The following is a 22,378-nucleotide window of genomic DNA, read 5'->3' as shown; positions in this document are numbered from 1 at the left end:
TTCTAGCTGCACCGCTAACCAAATGAATTTCTGGAGCATCATTTCACGCATTACAGCTGTGTACTGGGAACGGGAATTCAGTACATGGCATTTCTCGATAAGGACAACTTTCCAATTTTTTCCTCTCCGACGGCAGGCTTGGGCAGATAAACCCAGGAATAATTCCCCTCCCAACCCGGTACACCCAGTGTGCTTCCTCTTTTCTAGATCACAGTGCCAGTTAATTATTTACAACAATTGCTCCACCAGCAGTCTTCTCTTCTCCTTAAGTGCCTTAAAAAAAAATGAAAACAGTTACCAAAACTTGATACTAGAATTCTTGGTCTTGTCACTCTCCCCAACTGTCTTCAGCTTTCAACAGCTTCAGAACTCTGTTGCAACAGGGTTGTCACAACTACCCTACATAGAGATGCAGAAAAATAAAAAAACTAGCCATTCGGGTGAGACAACATCAGGCAATAGAGCCGAGTATTTCAAAAAAACACACATCAACTGGAAGAAAGCCACAGTTGGACATCAGCAAAGAAAAAAGAGTCGACCGTGCAGTTCAACTTTTTATTTTAATAAAACCAGAATATGCACAGCACATGCAGTGCTAGCATCTAAACTAATACAATAAGCAATTACTAAACCTACAGTGACTTGAAGTTCAATCTTTACATTCAGCAAGTTTAGGTCCATTCTTGCATATGATTTTTGAATCCTTAGTGAACTGAAAATATTGCTGGCTGATAAAACTTGCTAAAATGCTATCGCTGAATGTACAAGTCACTGATTATGCCAATACAACAAAGATAACCACATGTTTGAGGATTGCAATGTGCCAGACATTCACTGAAAAAAAAAATAAAAATAAAATAAAATAAAACACACAACTAAACAAAACTCACGCAACAAACATCTGAGAATCTGGACACTTCACATCAGTGTTTTAGAAGTGTTTCATTAATATCTTAAGACAAGTGTATCAAAACCTTGGCATGTTTTAATTTTTTAAGTTGCCAATTAATTTTACTAACATCAGAAAGTTATGGCTACACTGCCAATGCCGGGTCTGCTTAATTTGACTTAAGAGTTTAATATGACTTAAACATTAAAAGCTCACACTACCCCGAAATATATAATTTCACGCATACGGTGACATTCAACATTCAAGTGCCAGTGTTTTTGTACTGTCTTTTGGTCAAGTTTCTTTAAACTTTCAAAGAATCACTTTTAGGCTTACAAAAATAAATATTTGTCAAAATGTTCAATAAATATTACACAAAACTAGCAGCAAAAAGTATCTAGAAATCTGTCGTGTGCAAATAGTTTTCTTCCCAACTATCATTCCCGTGGTCCCAAATAAATTTTAGAATCTAGTCTCTTCCCTTTCTTAGACAAGCTGCGTTCAACAATCTCCAAGAGACAAAATAAGATTGGAAGTTTAAGGACACGCACACAAGACATATATATAAAATTCTCTGAATGTGCAATAAAAGAAGTATTTTGTAAAAAGTTATGGGCAAAATGTACAAGGGCCTAAACCTAGACTAATTGAAATAGCACCATAACAAATGACCTCAATACTGTCAAGTGCACCTACTTAATAAAAGTTTTAGAACAAGGCACAATACACTTGAAAAAATCTATTGCACTTTAGGAGATTTTTGCCGTCTTCCTATGCCACTGTAAAAAGATTGAGAGTTTTGATCACGGCGCTCTGGCCACAGAGTTAGCACATGGAAATCCCAAGTGGCAGAGGCATTTTAGTGGTGGACAAATACTCATCTTTGGCCAGATTTAGCATAAACAGACTATAAATACAATGGAAACCTATGCAACTAAAACTGACTAAAACTGCACTGAATAGCAGAATTGACACCTTGTGCAGTTATGTACATATTTCCAACCTCTGTGATCTCAAAATTTCCGTTTGTTACTCTTCTGGAGCCATTTTACAAAGTCTACAGTAAGCCAGTTTAACATCTCAACGCAGCTTGAACAGAGTAATGTGAATCTGCATTAAAATAAAGCCTGCTGCATAATTCTTCCTGTTCATACCCTCTTGACCAAAAAACATCAACACTAGCATGCGTTATTAGACCAATATCAGCCAGGTCCACGAAGAGGACCGGTCACTGCTGTGGTCAGCCATTCTACCATTTCAATTTCATATGGCAGGCATTTAAAAAGTCTAAATAGAGGATGAATTCTCCTAAAAACTATTTCAAGTTATCAGACCTTTAAACTTTCCCTGTAATATTCTGCCCACGTTTGGCTAGCTCACATTAGTTAATGATCTGCCTAAACATTGAAAGAGGAATTGCTGTATTTACTTGCATTAACTTTGAAAACAGTGCTTCGAATGTATGCATGTATCCATACATCACCTCATCATGACTGGAATGGCTTATTAAAGACTATCAGGTTCTAAGTACCTATCCAGGATAGAGTGAGCAAATCAGAACTTTAACTTAGTACAGTTTGCCACATTAGAAACTAATTCCACTGATATGCTTCAAGATGTTTGTTTGGTTGTTTTTTTTTTTTCCAAATCTGCAAGTATCAAAAGCCCTAATGCAGGCTACCGCATAAGTTTTTTTTTCCTTGAAATATTATGGATGAATCGATGATTCCTGTTTAAGTTGTATCACACCTGTGTGCCAAGGTTTGATTTTTAGCCCAAGTTCAGTAAATTTATTTTTTTTTCCGAAACAATTGATATCTTGAGCATTACTGAGCCAACAGGACATCAAAATAAAAGTTGTCTAAAGTTAAAGGCACAGTACATTAACAAACAAATGATCCTCAGTCACAAAATTATAAATGCAGTTTGGGGTGGGGTGGGAGGGGAGTTAATCCAAACTACAGCAATGAAGTTTTCAAACCACCTTCTGAATAGGGCTGATTGTTTCCTTTCTTTTCTTCTTGTGACCTTGAGCTCCCTTTAAAAAAAAAATTTCAGTGGAGAATCACAGCTGGTAATGTACTGCGAGTTCTTGAAGCTACACAAGGTATAGTCTGGCTAAGTTACATGTGGTTTCCATATTAGCTTGTTGGGTAGGGTGAGATCTGCTGCAAGCAGCTTCAGTTACCCCACCAGTCAACCCCTTGGGAGTTATAGTTTCCGCCATAGCCGTCGCTGTTGTAGAAGCCTCCGTAGCCACCTGATGACCAAAAAAAGGGAAAAACCCACGTCAGCAAGCAAGCCATAGCTATTGTTTACACCTCAAATGGGTTTCCCACCCTCCTTCCCCTCATTTGATTTGACCAACAAATGTAAAGGATGCCGGTGGGTGTGAAAAGCTAGTCAAAGTTAGTCAAGGGGGAGGATTGGGAAGGGAAGAAAATGCTTGTGTTAGGCACCCTCCTCTACAGCCCCTAGACTGTAAGCTTGTTGTGGGCAGAAAATGTTTGTGTTACACTGTATTCTCCCAAGTGCCTGGTGCAGTACTTTGCACAAAGTAAGCATTCAAACGATTGAGTGAATACAGCCCTCTAAGAAGCAGCATGGAGTAGCGCATAGGAGCCTGGGAGTCATAAGGACCTAGGTTCTAATCCCAGCTATACCATTTTGCTGTGTGACCTTGGGCAAGTCACTTCACTTCTCCGGGCCTCAGTTACCTCATCTAGAAAATGGGGACTGAGTCCAACCTGAATAACTTATATCTACCCCAGCACTTCGAAAGGTGCTCGGCACATAGTAAGCGCTTAACAAGTACCAAAATTATTAAGGTATTTGGACACGTTACCTCCACCGAATCCTCGGCTACCGCCGTGACCACCACCACCTCCACCACCACTTCGGCTGCTGCTTGGTCGGCTACTGCTGAAGCTGGAGCTGCTGGCGCCACTACTTTGTCGGTAGTCTCTGGCACCGAATCCTCCGCTGAATCTACTGCTGTAAGGAGGCATGTGAACCAATGTTAGCATTGAGTTGGACACAATCAACTGACTCTTGCCCCAGAGTCCCCTAAACAGTTGCAAGTGAAAGATCAGATAAGCTAAGGCTAGACTGCAAACCAAATTTGACTATCTGGCTGGAGTCCCAATTAATTGGACAATTGGCTTTCTAGGGTACAGAAAGGTGGGGGGGACACGACGGGGGAGGAAGACACGGGATAAAATGCTCTTTTCCAGAGAACCAGGAAGCCCCTCAAACAAACCAACCCAGAACCTCTCTCATTGTCCATTCCAGGTCCTGAAATCACGGAGTCCTTCACATGCATGAACAGAAGCGGCCTGTTCTAAAACCAGGGCTAGTATTCTCCCCATTCCTCTTTTGGCCAAAGTACCTTAAAGTTCATTTGTCAGAACTCTCTGGGTAAATATCTAAAATGGCTCCCAGATCCAGGACTCAGTTTAATTCAGTTGAGTAGCTACACTTGCTGGCCCTGGGTACGTGGCTGGAGGAAGTAGTGTACTTGGGGTACCATTTAAGTGCCATTTAAAACATCTATGCCAGCCTGATTGCTCAGGACAAGTAATCTTTTACCCCAGGAAAGTAAAAGTGAAGCCAAATTTTCTTAGGCTGGGCTACTTAAAAGTACATTCACAGTTCTGTTATACCTCTTAGAACGTCCACGGCTGCTACCCTTGTAATGATGCTCATACGCCATGTTTTCTAACCAAGATGGTACTTCCTGTTTAGCTTCAACTAGAAGATCCAGCAAATCCTTGGTAATGTTTATGTTCCTCTCATTGAAGAATGATGTGGCAAGACCTACAAAATAGTTCAAAATTGTGAGGCCAATTGCTTCACAGTACTGCATCAGAGCAGGAATCCCAAACTTTGAAGCAAACATTGGAAACCACTTCTTGAAGTTAGATGGCCAACCCCCCCTTCAAATACTTTGTTAATTAAGGATTCTATTTTTAAAGTAAAACCACCACCAAGTAAAAGGATATCCTAATTCTCCAAGTAAGAGTCTTACCGAGGTTCCCAACACGTCCTGTTCGGCCAATGCGATGAACATACTCCTCAATATCACTTGGCAGGTCAAAGTTGATGACATGCTTCACATTTGAAATGTCTAGGCCTCTTGCTGCCACCTTAAAAAAAAAAGTTTGAAATCAATTATTGTCTTAGGAAACAAAAGAAGAGTGAAGTTTCAAACCAATCCAATTCCTTAAGAGTACATACTGCTGTAGCCACTAAGATCGGGCTTTTTCCTGAGCGAAACTGATGAAGTGCTTCTTCTCGGTCCCTCTGAGACCGGTCTCCATGGATACTGGTACAAGCATACCCCTCATGGTAAAGGAAGTCCTCCAGAGAGTCGGCTCCCTTTTTTGTCTCCACAAACACCAAGGTCAATGAATCCTTGCCTGATTTGGGTTAGGAAATGAAATAAAAACTTCAGCAATGCAATCAGTCACAAATTTAGTACCACCAAGTGGTGAAAGCTTTTGTTTTGTTTTTACCAGTTTAGTTTTAGGTGCACTTAAAGCATGCAAATTGAAGTAATTCAAACAGAATGTTTCAATAGCATGTTATGAGAAAACAGGGAAGGAAAGACTTAAGCTTTTCCTCCACCTAACATAGATTCTCATTACCTGAGGCACCAGAGCGGTGTTGAAATTCGTCGTAACTTTCTTTACCTGTGGCATTTAGGAGGTCAAGCAGGAATGACCGTTTGTCTGATTCTTCCACCCACACTACTTTCTGTGTGATGTTCTCAGATGTAGAACCAACTCTGCCTACAGCGAGAAAGATATACTCATCCAGGAAGTCACGAGCAAGCATCTGAAGGAGGAGAATTAATTTAGTATTTACAGAGCAATTACTTTAAAGCTGGTCAGAAATCTTAAAAACGAGTCCTCTAACACCCTAAACCTTACCTGTATTTCCTTAGGAAAAGTAGCACTGAACATCATGGTGTGACGAATTCCCTTCTGAGGCATAGTATCTTGTTCGACTATGCGACGAATCTGAGGTTCAAACCCCATATCGAGCATACGATCGGCTTCATCCAAAACTAAGTACCTGATTGAATTAGGAAAATCCAAGTCAGTTTTGAGAGTGAACTGGAGGCTTCATGAACTTTGAGATTTAGGGATACTTACTATTATCTAATGCAAATGCTTCATGGCTCAAGGGTGCAACTGCAACTTTATAATGCTTTTAAATAACTTCCAACACTTAAATTACTTGGTGTAACATAAGAAACATTACCAGTAGAGTTCTGGCCAACGGAGCCTCAATGTTAGAAAAACACTGAATTTGGAGCAGTGTGACTAGAGACAAATTGAGGTCACATGCATCCATTTGATAAATGGGAACATAGGCATGCATGTGGAGAGGACTATACCAAAGTGCAATGACTTACTTGCAAAAGTCTAGGCCAATCTTTCCCCTTTCCATCATATCTACCAGACGCCCCGGAGTCGCCACCAGCAAGTGGCATCCACGTTCCAGATCTCGAATTTGCTGACCAATATCAGCACCACCATAAACCACACAAGGGCGGACTCTTGATCGGTAGGCAAACTGCAAACAAAAAGACAAGTCTCCTTTGGAGGGGGGGGATAAAGGCTTAAAAATATAAAAGTAAAACATCAAGGTGGAATGAAAAAACATACCTTTCTGGCTTCTTCGTAGATTTGCACTGCCAATTCTCTTGTTGGTGCTAAAACTAGAGAGATTGGATATTGTTTGCGGCGTCCATATCTTCCATTTTCCTGAAGGAACAATATATTTCAATCAGCAACTTGCTTAAAGACACGATGCTTGCCATTTGAAGTGGGAGGTTATGAGGCAATCATTTGGAACTGATTTTTCAAAACTGGCTGAGTACTAAATTTAGAACCAAATAGCTTCAAAGAATCATGAAGTTATGATGGCATGAAGTACAAATTGCTTTTTAAAAAAATATTTGCTAGCTGAAGGTAAAATTGTCATCCATCCTCTCCATCTGACAGCCTTACCTTCATGGCCCTTAACGCCTCCCCTGGACCATCTGAATAGATCTGACTCAAAATGGGTAGAAGAAATGCAGCCGTCTTCCCAGAACCTGTTAGGAAAAAAAAAAAATAAGGAAGAAGTTTTAAATTAAGTGGCCTAAGAACAGCGTGGCTTAGTTGAAAGAACACAGGCTTGGCAGTCAGAGGTTAATGGTTCTAAACCTGGCTCCACTACATCAGCTGTGTGACTTTGGGCAAGTCACCTAACTTCTCTGTGCCTCAGTTCCCTCGTCTGTAAAATGGGGATTAAAACTGTTGAGCCGCACATGGAGCAGCCTAATTACTTTGTATCTATCCCAGTGCTTACAACACAAATACCATCAGGATTACTACTACAAAGGATGCTCCCATCAACCTATAAAATACTCTTGATAGGCTTACGGCTTTTATAAACTTTTAAAAATCTTTTGGTCCTCCAATTTAGCAGGCTAAATATTATTTCAAGTTCTTGATCCACTTAAGAACTGCTTAAAACACATGGTGACAGCTGTTCTTGGGAGATAGAACATTAGGTGAGGAAATAAACCTTTACAAAGATTTTCATTAAGAAAGCTGAGGGTGGCCAATAAGTTTCAAATGAAACTGAAAAGAAATCCTAGTCAGTGGCCTATTTCCCAGGTGGTGTCATGACATCACCACCACACATTTTCACACATCCAAGCTCACACACACCTCAGCTCCACCATTTGCCTGCTGTGTGACCTTGGGCAATTCACTTCACTTCTCTGTGCCTCAGGTTCCTGAACTGTAAAATGGGGATTCACTACCTGTTCTCGTTCCTTCTTAGGCTGTGAGTCCCACATGGGGCAGGGATTACACTTGACCTAATCATCATCATCATCACCAATCGTATTTATTGAGTGCTTACTATGTGCAGAGCACTGTACTAAGCGCTTGGGAAGTACAAATTGGCAACATATAGAGACAGTCCCTACCCAACAGTGGGGTCACAGTCTAAAAGGGGGAGACAGAGAACAAAACCAAACATACTAACAAAATAAAATAAATAGTATAGATATGTACAAATAAGAGTAATAAATATGTACAAACATATATACAGGACCTAATCTTGAATCTACCCCAGTGCTTGACACAAAGTGCTAAATACCTCTTTAAAAAAAAAGTGTAGTGGTAAGCAAGGAAAATGGCAAAAAATGAGGAAGGAGACAGCTGGAAGATAACAGATGGAATCAAATTGTTCAAAGTTCAGGAATGACTCAGCCTTAAAAGACTTTGAGAACAATGATACTAAAAATACGACTGAACACCAAGCAAATGCAAGAGGAAACATAAAAAGTACATAATATTAGATTTTGGTACAGCTACTTTTGGATTAAGTCCAGTTTAAATAGTTTCAACTTCGAACACAAGAGTTGATGGTTCAAGAATTCCACACATCTTTAAAATTAAACCTTCCAGCCCACAGTTAGTTTAATAAAAACAAAAACCCAAAGATAATCTAACATTGTTGGGTACAGTCTTTTTGTTAAAATACACAAGCGGGCCATTAAGCTTCTTCCAGAATTTTACTGAATGTTTCACTTAATGGAACCGTTAGCGAAAGTGACAAAAGATGTCAGAAAATAGGTCACCTGATCAAAATTTTGGGGGGAACCTTATGGTCACAAGAGAAAAAGCTAAACCACAGAAACCTACCCAGAGCCTTTCATTTCTTCAAACTCATGAGAGGCAAAGGAGGAAGGGAGGTGAGCTTTGCTTGCTAACATATCCCTTCTTTTTTCCTCTACAAGCTGAGAAATCAGCCCATTCAACAGGCTTTTATCAGGTAGTTATGTGAATCTTTAAAACTATTACAAATCATTTATATAAGTCAGGTTCCCTCGCTCTAGGCTAAGCTCACTGGAGGGCAGGGAACTTGTCTACCAACTCTATAGTATTGCACTCTCCCAAGTGCTTAGTGCCGTGCTCTGCACATTAGCACTCACAAACTTATAGACCAGAGGCATCAATTCTGAAGAAACAAAAGTTCTTTCATTCGGTACTGCCCACCTTAGCACACGTAAACACTTGGACAAATACTCGTTTTATTCTTGGATATTCTGGATGCAGCTTTTGCTCTGCCTCTTCCCCCAAATGACATCTTTACCACTTTGTAACCAAGAAACATTACCTGTTTGGGCACACGCCATCAAATCTCTCTTCTCTTTGATGATAGGAATAGCATGTTTCTGCACTGGAGTAGGACGGGTGTAACGAGTGAGCTCAATATTCCCCATAATAATTTCTCCCATCTCAACATCACTGAACTGTGAAGATATTAAAAGGTTAAGTCAAACTGGTTGATGGCTGATTTGCACCAAAAAAAAAAAGTCAGCACAACTGTCCTTTTGGAGTTTATCATCCTCCTCAATTAGTGCTTGCACATGAAACAGCAAGCATAAACAGCAAGGAACCCCTCAAAATTTTACAGAAGCTGATTTTGTTAGAAAGAAACTTTCCTTCACCTCTATTACTGAGCATACGTATACAAGACAGGGAACTTACACTTTCAATATGGGGAGGACAGTTGCTGCCAGTTGCTTCGACAGGAATGTCATCATACTTCTCAAAGTTAATGCCAGTGTTTCCTCCAGAAAAGAGTTCCCTGAAATCAAGGGTGCAAGTTATTACCCATTGCCAGAACAGTAAATTGCTTGCCTAACAAACAGGCAAACCTTTCAATCACAATGGACTTGATGTGGCTCACTTACTGTTCCAAGCGGTCACTTGGTGGAAGAGGTTTAGACCAATCATCTTCATCTGACTTATCAGACCAACGACTGTTTCCACCACGCTCAAATTTCCCAAAGCCACCCCTGTCACGACTGCCCATTCCATCATAATCGCTTCTTCCACGATCATCGAATCTAAAGAGAAGAATCTAATTAGAATTGTAAATGCTAATTCCAACCTGCCACCCAAGAAGGATGGTTAATAATAATGGCATTATTATGGTTTCCAACATTTATTCTAATCGGGGGTCAAGTCAGACCCACAAAATTAACTGCTGTGCCAGAAGACAATTAAAACCCAAAGCAGCTCTCTTCAAAGAGAAATTAAGATCCTAAATGCATAGGTCTAACTTTTTCCACCCCACCAAAAGAATTTTTAAAGAACTGGAACCTGAGTGACAAGCAATCTTACCTTTACTTCCCTTATAGAATACAGTACCTCAGATTGTACATAAACAGGCACGATTAGTTTTGCTTCTGTTTTATCCAAGGTCTCATGTATAACGATTAAACAGGGTGTTAGCCAGCCCATGAACACTATTATATTAAATATTCACAGGAATGAGCTCATCTGTATAACAGACTTGGAATAAAAGGTAAAAAAATAGTCCTTACCTGGATTAAGATGGATTTAGAGATTTAGGCCTGGTTTACCATGTTTGCGAAAAATCAGGACACAGGACTAACCACGGCTTTATTAGTCGAAAATGGTCAGTTCACCACACTTGCGTAATCAAAAATACAATGTGTTTAAAATTGATTAAGTATAGCGAACCCAAAAAACCCAATTAATTAGGTCACTCACTATGTTTAATTCATTTGGACTTTCTCTGCACCCAATGGGGGCGGTGAATCTAGTTTCATTAGCATTGAAATCCTTATGTAGTTAAAAAGCACAGCCTTTCACACTGTCCAGATTTCAGCATGCCTTGATTTGCAAAAAGATTACTTGGGTAAAACTTACAAAATAGCAAGTGGTTGTCAGTCTGACAACTGAGACCACTTTCCAGGTTGGATACTTGATTGAGGCAGGAACAAATCACTAACCTTCCTCTTGACCCACTCCCACGATCGCTGAAGAAACTAGACTTCCCTCTTGCATCGTTACGGGAGCCGAAGCTGCTGTAAGCATCCTTATCTTTACCAGAATTCCATCCCGAACAATCTTTGTCATAGAATCCTACAAAAAGATGCAGCAAGATTAATTTTCTTCTCTGAATGCAAATGCAAAAATGCTAGTACAAACCACACAAATTTCAGATTACACAATGAAGTGTTAATGAAAGATGAAGTACGGGTCTTTGGTGAGGAAACAGTCAAATGAGAACAATTCAGATTGTTTTTAAAAGTGATTTTCTTAATAGCTAAAAACTATATGTCCCAAGTTAACACCTTTCAGCTGTCCCCAAGAGAAACTTCCAGCATGCGAATTAGATACCCACAAGATGCCCCAGGTCCTATATGGACTAGAAAATAAGCCACAAGTGATGGTTCTCTCCAATGATGGAAAGAGCGTGCAAACTGAATACCTCAACATATCTACACCAGATGGGTAAAAGCACAACTCATTTGGCTTTGGGAATGCTTAGAAACTCCAGTCCATGCAGGGCCTTTATTGCAACCCCATCACTATTGTTCATTATTGTGAATACAGTAAAATAACACTGAATAATTAAAGCAACAAAATACATCTGATAAATTAGATCGTGTTTTATTATTTAGTCCTGGGGCCACATGATCCAACAGACACGGCAAAATGCTTTCTAAATCTATCCCCCGCCGCCCCACACCAATTAAATAGCATCTGGTCCATTCTGAAGGCTTAACCCTTTCTCTCTAGCTGTTCCCAAAATGGCTCCCATTTGATATCCCAGTCTGAGAAATCCGAGCCCTCTGTGATGGGATGCCAAAAATGGGGTGGGTGGTAAGAAATCGAGTATTATGGTCACTAATTCAAAGATGATACAAAGGAGACCTATGAAAAGTCTGGCATTGGGATGACATGGTTTGCAAGAAAAAAGATGGAAAGTCTTTCATTTCTTATACAATAATTGACAATATACTGGTCATCTTAACCCATGATAAAACTGAAACTTGTGGAAAAATGAAGGACCATTAGGGTTTTAATTAGTAAAATTAAGAATTTCATAACAATGAAGTTTGGGAGCTTGCCCAGTATGAGACTAGTCAAGCATCTTTGGTATTCCAGAAGAGTCAATTAACCCACAGGCACCCTTTCAGGGCTAAAGGCTAATTGCATAGCAGAACGGCAGAGGACAAAGAATTTGATTTTCCACAAAATAGTCAATTTGTTCCACTCTCAAATGCCCTGAAATGGTATATAACTGTCTCTTGCTCAAATCAAGAACGCTGTAAATCCATAACTAGAAATTAAGTAGATAAAAGGAGTGTGAATAACCAGATTTTAAGAGCCTAAAAAACCCCTTTGAAATAAGTGTTGCCATGGCTTTAGCAGATTACATTGTACATAAAATCACCTCTACAGCCTTGGTCTCACAGCTACAACCCCACTTTTACTCTTGTTTCCAAAAGGCACTACAAAAGGATTACTAACCGCTCTGGCTGCCCCTCCCCCAAACCTTTCAACTCTGCTAAGGGCCATGGCCAGCCTCCTGGTCCTAGAAACCAACTGTGACTCATTATCTTCAATACTCACCTCCAAACACTCAAGCCAGTCAGTTCTTACTACAGTCTCCCCACACCCACCCATTCCTGTCACCCAGACTGTTACCACCTGGAGTCAACCTCTTTCGACACCTGGTCACCACATACCTCCCTCTCCTCAAATCCTTCCAATGGCTCCCCATTGTACAAGAACTCTTCACAATCAGCTCTATCAATTTTCACCATCTTAAATGTTAGCCGTCTTCACCTGCCACTTTCCAGCTTGCTCACTTCTCTCTTCTCAAGCTGGCCTTTCAACCGCACCTCTCTCAACCCTACAGTCCCCACCCCCTAGTTCACTAGCCTGGATTCTCCCCTCGACTACCTAATTTCACCAGACCACAAACTCCCCACCTTCAAAGCCCTTATAACAGCTCACTTCCTCCAACATGTCATCCAACTCCCAACACCCCAAGTCACGATGACTCATCACCCACTTGTAGCACAGATATATTTATGTCCTCCCTCAACATATAGAAAACACAGACACATCAAAGCAGCATGGCTTAGGGGATAGAGCACGGGCCCAGGAGTCAGAAGGACCTGGGTTCCAAATCCCAGCTCTGCCACTTGTCTGCTGTGATTTTGGATATGCCACTTCCCCGGACAGTTCATTATTAAAACAGTGCCTGGCACATAGTGAGCACTTAATACAAAAAAAAGAAAACCCAATCATACGTTCATTTATTCTGACTCTTCCATTTGTAAATATGTTGGTCTCCTGTTAAAATGTGTGCCCCTTGTATGAAGAGAATGACATACTTCCACTCGCCTTTCCTTATCATTGAATCCTCTGGATTGTACCCAGGGGGGCAGGCAACATTTTATTACTATTCATTAACAGTAATACTATGTGTCTAATGTGAATAAGGAACATCTACTCTGCCATGGACAACTGTATTTTAAGAAAATCTCAACATTACTCCCCAGAATTTCAATGCTTTATTATCACAAAACTATTAAGACATTTGGCTCTCAATTTCCTATCCTAGCAGCCTAGTAGAACCCATTTAGGAGAACCCCTATAAAAATCTCTTTGCAATATATTGTAAAGTACTTGCTTGACAAATTTATTCAGTATGGTCAGATCATGTCAACAGAACACGCCTTTCTGTAATACAACAGGCTGGGATGTCAGAACAGTTGTGCACATGCCATACAGCAAAGTACCAGAAAGCCAGTTTTCCTTAAATGCCACTGCTTGCTGTATTACAGGAGAATCACCAATTAACTCAGCATTATTTGCAGGCTACATGAGACTTATTAGATTGGCAGTTACATCACAACCCCCAAAACAAGGAGCCAGCCTACGGTTTAAATACTAAACTTGGATTAGATTCTAATACTTCGAAGGATAAAAAAAAAACAGTAACAGCAAAAAACAAGTTTTAATAGTTATCTGAATCAGAAAGGCACTTCTCTAAAACTATCCTTACAAGTTTAGTAAAGAACGAGACTATACACTGTACCTGGCAAAATAAAGAAAAGGGATGGGGGGGAGGGGAAGGGACAGACAATTTAAAGCAAATATCAGTCTCTTTTTTTGGATATAACAGGACCAGAGAGTTCCCTGGAAGGCTGGCAGCTGACTGTTTTTTGTTTTTTTTTTTAAAGACCGATTGAGGGTGGGGGAGAATTTTTAGAATTTTTAGAACAAAGTCCCTGAAACAGCTCTAGACTCCATAACTGCAATCTTCCAAAATCCATGCTATCACCTACAGGGCACCCAAATATGCTCTATTCAATTAATGATCAGCAAGGTCATGATTAATAGGACCCCTCCCCAGGGCAGGGTGAGGACACCACAACAGCATCTCTTCCCAACTTTTGCCCCATTAAGAGTTTTAAACCCTGCTTCTTGCTGTCCCAGAGCCACAACGGCACGCTTATTGGATTTACCTTCATCATGTCTCACAATATTTTAGTTTTATCTTTCTTCTACCAGTGGCCAATCCCTCACCCTTTTAGATTTTTTGAGCTCCATGAAGTCCAGGAACCCTCTTTCTAATTAATGCTCATTAGCACTCAGTACACGTTTATTTGGTAAGTGCTACTGAATAAACAAGATGGCACCTCTGTCTGCACACAGCCTCCCTCAACCCATTTTGCTATATAAACTGACTTGACTCTGCATCTTCCCTCCCATTCTCACCCCAAAGAACGTAATGTGAATTTTCTCAGCTCCATACCCTAATTAGAATTCCCAGGAGACAGCAAGGGAATGGAGAAGCACTCGTCCACCGGAGGGCAGGGAACAGTTGGCTTGCTACTGTTGTAGTCTTCCAACCACTTAGGATGGTTAATAATCACCAGTGATTGATCTTCTCCAAAGCTAACCCCCTTTCAAACCTTCACAATTCTCTTTTCTTTAATGTTCCATTTGCAATATATACAAATGGCTACTGCAATACAAAGGCCTAGGGACGACACAGGTTTTAATGGGATGTGGCATTAAAAAGAATGTTTAGCAAGTTGCTACTTTTAAGAGTTAGGAATAATTAAGTTTTACCTTTCGATGCTTCTCTGTTCCTTAAATGAGGAGGAATGTAACGGCCTTCTAAAAAACAAAAAATTTGCAGGATTAAACCTTTTAAACTGCCAATTTCTTAATTCACTACATTTCTTCTGCTGTTTCACAGGCTACACTAAAAACCTCAGATTTCTTTTGAGAATAAGCCTCTTGACATACCTTGACCACTGTGATAATGACCAAAGGGAAGCATGGCCTAATGGAAAGAGCACGGGGCTGGGAGACAGGTGACCTGAGCTCTAATTCTGGCTCTACCACTTTTTAAAAATATTTGTTAAGAACTTACTGAGCCAGGTGCTGTATTAAGCACTGGGGTAAATACAAGCTAATCAGGTTAGACTATCCATGTCCCACATGGAGCTCAGTCTTAACCCCTATATCTCATAGATGAGGTAACATACAAAGACCTTGGACAAGTCTCAACTTCTCTGGGCCTCAGTTCCCTCCTCAGGGCTTAGTATAGTGCTTGGCACATAGTTAAGCCCTTAACGAAGGGGAGTGAACATGCCACCCCACAACCCTCCCTAATCTGACACATAAAAATTCCTAGTTACCCCTTGAAGTAAATTTAATTTGACCTAATCAGCATTCCTCTCCTTGCTTAACAAAATAAAAACCAGTCAAGAGGGACCAGGCAGGAGTGGAAACAGGTAACAGTGGTCTTAGTCTCACTTTTCATAACGATACCAGGAACTTAACAGAAAGACAATCTCTTGAAGCCTAAGACCTCATCTGCTCACAGTGAGAAAATGTCTTCCAGCCATAAAAGAATTGGTCATAATTGGACATCAGCAATATACTATACTTGAGTAGTGATTTTGAAGAATGTGGTCAAGTGAAGGGGTAGAGGACTTTCCATGAGCAATTTCATCAAGACCAGAACAGACAAGAATGTTGTCTATTCAACCAAGATGGAAACATTGGCATTCTTGAGTTTTAAACTAGGAAAGGCTTTGTTGCCTTAACAAAGCCCTTCCTTAAACAAATCCAACTGAAAAGTGACTCAACTCACCGAGATAAACAAATCTGAAATACTATACTCTCCAAATCAGGCTACAGATGTATCTAAAATTTCTGAGTTTTCTAAGTATTGTTGTATTTGGAAACAGATATTCTTCTAAATCAAGCCGAATACTTACTGCTTGCTGTACTTCCTCCACTCTGGTTATCTGACGAATTCAGGTCTAGGCCAGCAAACTAAGGGAGGGTAGAAAAGGAGGAAAAAAAGCACCACCATCAATATTGATAATATATCAAAATAGTATAGGGGTGCAGTGGGTGAAGAGACTAATGAATAGCATGTTGCAGGTGGTAGTAACTTAAGTGATAAAGGAAATTGGTAATCTTGCATAAATGTATAATCTCCATTCGGCAAACTTACTTTCAGTGATCATTCAATTTGGTAAAAAAAAATGTTAAGTTCAATTTCACTACTTTGAGACAAGCAATTAGAAGACTTTCAAGGTTGGTTATGCACATTCAAGGTCGCATGGCATTTGGCCCTCCAGCTAATGACCTTGATTTCATTCCTCTAAAGAGATTCTCCGACTTGAAAAAAATCTCAAGGGAGGCATTAATCTATACTTCCTTTACAGAAAACCCAGATTGCCGGCTGCCTTAAAAAAAAAAAAAAAAAGAGTCACGTAGCTTCAAACAAACCATTTCTTGAAGAGACCCCAACAAAGGAAATTTATGCCGACTAACGGAGTTGTAACTGGGTTTGGTAACTAATGACCTCGAGATCAGCCGCACAAGAACCCCTGTCAGGTGGAACCACCACTTCACAGGGGCTTGGAAATATTCAATGCACCTTTTAAAGTGTTAAATATTTAAACAGCTATAATAGGAGTATGCGTTTTCTATTACAGTTATTGCCCTCAACATTTAATAACGCTCTATAACCTCCCGGGACAAACATTACTCTATGATTCAGGAGACATGAGTAAATGAATCTTAAGACCTCTGCCAAATGGGCTACTAAAAAAAAAAAGCGGGGGGGGGGGTCGACGGGCACACCTGTTTCCAGCCAAGAGCCTTTATTAAAACGAGATTCACACAAAACTCTTCAGTTTATAAGGTTTTTTTTTTTTATAAAGGGGGGGAGGGAAGAGTTTCTCGTCCATTTTGTGCCAGGTTTCCTCCATGTACTCATATTCAAACCAAAGTGGCTCTGTTCCCTCCTCTCCTGGTTGGGGCCGAATTGCACGAGCCGTTGTTGGGTAGGGAATGCCATTGTCCGTTGCCGAACTGTATTTTCCAAGCGCCTAGCGTGGTGCTCTGCACGCAGTAATAATAATAATAATAATGTTGGTATTTGTTAAGCACTATGTGCAAAGCACTGTTCTAAGCGCTGGGGGGAACACAAGGAGATGAGGTTGTCCCAGGTGGGGCTCACAGTATTAATCCCCATTTTACAGATGAGGGAACTCAGGCACAGAGCAGTGAAGTGACTTGCCCAAGGTCACACAGCAGACATAATAATAATAATGTTGGTATTTGTTAAGCGCTTACTATGTGCAAAGCACTGTTCTATGCGCTGGGGGGAACACAAGGAGATGAGGTTATGCCAGGTGGGGCTCACAGTATTAATCTCCATTTTACAGATGAGGGAACTCAGGCACAGAGCAGTGAAGTGACTTGCTCAAGGTCACACAGCAGACATGTGGGGGGGAGGCGGGATTCGAACCCATGACCCCTGACTCCCAAGCCCGCGCTCTTTCCACTGAGCCACGCTGCTTCTCTTCATTGACTAAGCGCTCAATGAATACGACTGAATGAATAATTCGCTGGAGGAGGTAATCGCCAGCCGCCATGAAACGCTTGGAGAGAGTTAGACCCTGGCGTAGTCTTCATGGAAAAAAAAATATATCCAAAAAAAAAAAAAAAAAAAAAAACCAACACGCCCAAAACCCCAGGGGCCCGTTGATGCCTAAGAAAGGATGAAGGTTTCCTCGCGTTAGCAACAACGGAGCCCGTAATCCCTCCTCCCCGGGTCACATGCCCAGGTCCTCCCTCCTCCTCCTCCCTCCCACCGAGGAGAAGCAGAAACTGGCGCTGCCTCTGACCCATTTTCCCATTGTGCCCAGGACGAAGCCGCAGGACCCCATCCAAACTGCGGTCGTCATCATCATCATCATCAATCGTATTTATTGAGCGCTTCCTATGTGCAGAGCACTGTACTAAGCGCTCGGGAAGTACAAATTGGCAACATATAGACAGTCCCTACCCAACAGTCTAAAAGGGGGAGACAGAGAACAAAACCAATCAATCAATCAAATTTATTGAGCGCTTACTATGTGCAGAGCACTGTACTAAGCGCTTGGGAAGTACAAATTGGCATCACATAGAGACAGTCCCTGCCCAACAGTGGGCTCACAGTCTAAAAGGGGGAGACAGAGAACAGAACCAAACATACCAACAAAATAAAATAAGTACGATAGAAATGTACAAGTAAAATAAATAGAGTAATAAATATGTACAACCATATATACACATATGCAGGTGCTGTGGGGAAGGGAAGGAGGTAAGATGGGGGGATGGAGAGGGGGACGAGGGGGAGAGGAAAGAAGGGGCTCAGTCTGGGAAGGCCTCCTGGAGGAGGTGAGCTCTCAAAACCAAACACACTAACAAAATAAAATAAATAGAATAGATATGTACAAGTAAAATAGAGTAATAAATATCCAAACTGCGGTCCTATTGACGGCTGCTCCCCGCGCCCAAACACGGGGAACCCGTCGTGGGGTAGGCATCGTCTCCATCCGCTCCCCAATTGTACGCATAATACAGTGCTCTGCACACAATAACTGCTCAGTAAATACGATCGAATCGGCAACCATCGCCCTCGGGCGACAACCCAATCCGGGAGATTAAGAGCCCCGGATTCGCGCCCCCCCCCCCCCAAAAAAAAATTAACGCAACAGCAGCTTAGACGAGCCCATCTCCGCTCCGCGGTCCAACTGCGTCACACGGCCATTATGAAAAAAACAACATAAAGGAAGGGAAAAAAAGCGCAAAAAAGGGGAGGGGGGGCGGCTTTCCATTGCAGAAACCGACACATCGCCGAACGCAGCGGGGAGGATCCGTGCGAATAACAAGACAACCCCCGACCACGGCCAGGAGGAAAAAATAAAATAAAATTGACTGTGCCGGTGTAGTTCCTGCCGGCCGCCATTAGCGGGCGCTCGCCCCGGCAGCCACGCAGCAGCACACAAAGGCCGCCGCCGCCGCCGCCGCCATTACTCGGAGCGCAGGCCTGCCCCTCCTCCCTCCCCCCCACATTCCGCGAGGCGCCCCCCCCCCTTCCCGAGCCTGCGCAAAACCGGGCCGCACGCGCCCCTAGAACAAAAACCCTCGAGACAAAGCGCGCGCTCGCTCCCCCTCAGACTCCTGAAGGGGGCGCGCGCTCGCTCCCCCCCCGACTCCTGAAGGGGGGCGCGCGCCAACTCCCCCCTCACAGACTCCTTCGGGGGGCGCGCGCCCACTCCCCCCTCAGAGACTCCTTCGGGAGGCGCGCGCTCGCTCCCCCTTGACAGACTCCTTCGGGGGGCGCGCGTTCGCTCCCCCCCACACAGACTCCTTCGGGGTGCGCGCGCGCTCCCCCCTCAGACTCCTTCGGGGGACGCGCGCTCGCTCCCCCCTCACAGACTCCTTCGGGGGCGCGCTCCCGTTTCTTCCTTCCCCCCAGCCGCGTCCGCGCACGCGCGCTCCCCCTCAGACTCCTCAGGACGCGCGCTCCCGTTTCTCCCTCCCCCCCGGCCGCGTCCGCGCGCGCACACAAAAGCCGCCATTGTGTACGGACGGAGACAATACCCGGGGCGAGTCTGGCCCGACACGAAGCCCTCCCCCCCCTTTTTCGCCTCCATTTCTCCCCCCCCCCACTTCAACACTACCCCGCCACGTTGAGATCGGGGGGCCGGGCGCGCGACTTGAGGGGATCGGGGCATAGGAAGAGGGACCGAAAAACGGTTCTGACAGGAAACCGTTAAGGCTGCGCCCCAAGCCGGCTTCTGGGGGATCGGTGGGGGGGAAAGGAGGAGGATGAGGGAAGAGAAGGCCTTTAGGACGGCGCTCCCCTAATCTCGCTCCGACTCACCTGCTGATCCAGCCCGAGCGCATTTTCCACCGCCACATGACTCATCCCTGAAGAGTACCGTGGGGCTCGAGGTTAGCACTGCGGAACGAATAGGTCTAGTCTTACCACGACGCGCCTCGCACCGGGAAACTGCGGCTCTGGGGCGGCCGGCGCGGCCACGGGCCCTAATATACCCACCCGACGTCGTCTACGTCACCACGCTCGACGTGCCCCCCTCTCCCCCCTCCCTTCTCCCCGCGCCCTTCCTCCCCCTCGGCCGCCCGCGCGTCCAATCCGGCGTAACCTCGCGGGAACTGCCGGTCCCTCAGCGCGCCGAAGGCCTCCAAAGCTCGCGAGATCTACGTCCGTCTCTCTTTCCCCCCCGTCGTGGAGCTCCCTCAAGTCTCGCGAGAGTCTCCCTCAGCCGCCCTGAGGGCCGCAAACCTCCTTAAAAGCGGCGTCCTTCTTCCTCCCGCCCTCTTTCTCGTCGTCCTTTCTGTCCGTCCCGGGCCTCGGAGCGATGGCGAGGTTCCGCTGGGGCCTAGCGGTCGCCAAGGAGAAGCCGAGGGCGGGTCACGTGACGGCAGGGGACGGGCCCGGCGGCCATCTTGTGGAGAAGACGACGACGACGGGATGGGGGACGGGGGAAGGGAAGGAAGGAAGGGCCGTCTGAGGGGAAGAGGGGAGGAGGGGAGGGAGAATGGCCGACTGAGCCCCTGCTCCCGCCTCCTCTGTGACCCTACGGCCTCCCCCTCCCTCCCGGGCCGCTCCCCCCTCATGAGGCGATTTCGCGCCCATTGTTGCGCACCCCCCATCCCCTCAGACGCCCCCTCCCTCCGTCCATCTTGTTCTCCAACCCGTCGAAGTAATCACCACACACCACAACAAAAACGGTATTAAACGCCTAGGACGGGCCGGACACTGCGCTAAGCGCTGGGGTAGGTAGGGAGAATAATAATAATAATAATGGCAGTTGTTAAGCACTTAGGTGCAAAGCGCTGTTCTAAGCGCTGGGGAGGCTACAAGGTGATCAGGTTGTCGTCATCATCAATCGTATTGAGCGCTTACTGTGTGCAGAGCACTGTACTAAGCGCTTGGGAAGTCCAAGTTGGCAACATACAGAGACAGTCCCTGCCCCAACAGTGGGCTCACAGTCTAAAAGGGGGAGGCAGAGAACAAAACCAAACATACTCACAAAATAAAAAATAGATATGTATAAGTAAAATAAATATAGAGTAATAAATATGTACAAACATATACATGTGCTGTGGGGAAGGGAAGGAGGTAAGATGGGGGGGATGGAGAAGGGGACGAGGGAGAGAGGAGGGAAGGGGCTCAGTCTGGGAAGGCCTCCTGGAGCTCTCAGTAGGGCCTTGAAGGGTTGTCCCACACGGGGCTCACAGTCCTAATCCCCATTTTACAGATGAGAGAACGGAGGCACAGAGAAGTGACTTGCCCAAAATCACACAGCTGACAATTGGCTGAGCTGGGATTTGAACCCATGACCTCGGGCTCCAAAGCCCGGGCTCTTTCCACTGAGCCACGCAGCGGGGCGGAGTGGTTCTGCCACTGCATTCAATCGTATTTATTGAGCCCGCTGTTGGGTAGGGACCGTCTCTACGTGTTGCCAACTTGGACTTCCCAAGCGCGTGGTACAGGGCTCTGCACACAGTAAGCGCTCAATTGAATGAGTGAATGAATGAATGAATTGAGCGCTTACTGTATGCAGAGCACTGTACCAAGCGCTTGGGAAGTCCAAGTTGGCAACGTACAGAGACGGTCCCTACACAACAGTGGGCTCACAGTCTGGAAGGGGGAGACAGAGAACAAAACATAGTAACACCACAAATAGAAGAAATATGTACAAATAAATAGAGTAATAAGTGCGTACAAACATATATACATATATACAGGTGCTGTGGGGAGGGGAAGGAGGTAAGGCGGAGGGGTAGGGAGAGGAAGGAGGGGGCTCAGTCTGGGAAGGCCTTCGCTTCTCTGGACCTCAGTTCCCTCATCTGTAAAATAATAATAATGGCATTTATTAAGCACTTACTATGTGCAAAGCACTGTTCTAAGCACTTGGGAAGTTACAAGGTGATCAGGTTGTCCCACGGGGGGCTCACAGTCTTCATCCCCATTTTTACAGATGAGGTAACCGAGGCCCAGAGAAGTGAAGTGACTTGCCCAAAAAAACACAGCTGACAATTGGCAAGTAGGGATTTGAACCCATGACCTCTGACTCTGAAGCCCGTGCTCTTTCTACTGAGCCACGCTGCTTTATTGAGCGCTTACTGTGTGCAGAGCACTGTACCAAGCGCTTGGGAAGTACAAGTTGGCAACATACAGAGACGGTCCCTACCCAACAGTGGGCTCACAGTCTAGAAGGGGGAGACAGAACAAAACAAAACATATTAACAA

General features: G+C 43.9%; 1 protein-coding gene across 2 annotated transcripts; it reads right to left on the bottom strand.

Annotated features, from left to right (window-relative positions):
* Window positions 1-541: 541 nt before the first annotated feature.
* Window positions 542-20,646, bottom strand: DDX3X (DEAD-box helicase 3 X-linked). Of its 2 annotated transcripts, none has more exons than XM_038760485.1 (18): window positions 20,405-20,646; window positions 19,982-20,059; window positions 16,029-16,086; window positions 14,869-14,916; window positions 10,722-10,854; window positions 9,654-9,809; window positions 9,448-9,547; window positions 9,074-9,209; window positions 6,907-6,992; window positions 6,562-6,660; window positions 6,309-6,469; window positions 5,821-5,965; window positions 5,536-5,725; window positions 5,126-5,307; window positions 4,917-5,034; window positions 4,552-4,705; window positions 3,735-3,883; window positions 542-3,149 (listed from the first exon to the last, which is right to left on the bottom strand). In XM_038760485.1, the coding sequence occupies exons 2-18, from the start codon at window positions 20,024-20,026 to the stop codon at window positions 3,070-3,072; spliced, it is 2,040 nt and encodes a 679-aa protein (XP_038616413.1). In that variant the 5' UTR covers window positions 20,027-20,059; window positions 20,405-20,646; the 3' UTR covers window positions 542-3,069. The 2 variants fall into 2 exon arrangements, with proteins under 2 accessions (XP_038616413.1, XP_038616414.1); XM_038760486.1 differs by having other exon boundaries at window positions 5,581-5,725; window positions 20,405-20,645.
* Between the last annotated feature and the right edge of the window lie 1,732 nt (window positions 20,647-22,378).

The sequence above is a fragment of the Tachyglossus aculeatus genome, chromosome 18 (genome assembly GCF_015852505.1).
Source record: "Tachyglossus aculeatus isolate mTacAcu1 chromosome 18, mTacAcu1.pri, whole genome shotgun sequence".
Classification (NCBI taxonomy): domain Eukaryota; kingdom Metazoa; phylum Chordata; class Mammalia; order Monotremata; family Tachyglossidae; genus Tachyglossus; species Tachyglossus aculeatus.
Note: the sequence above shows the minus strand (reverse complement) of the source record. Positions and strands in the feature narration are given on the sequence as shown.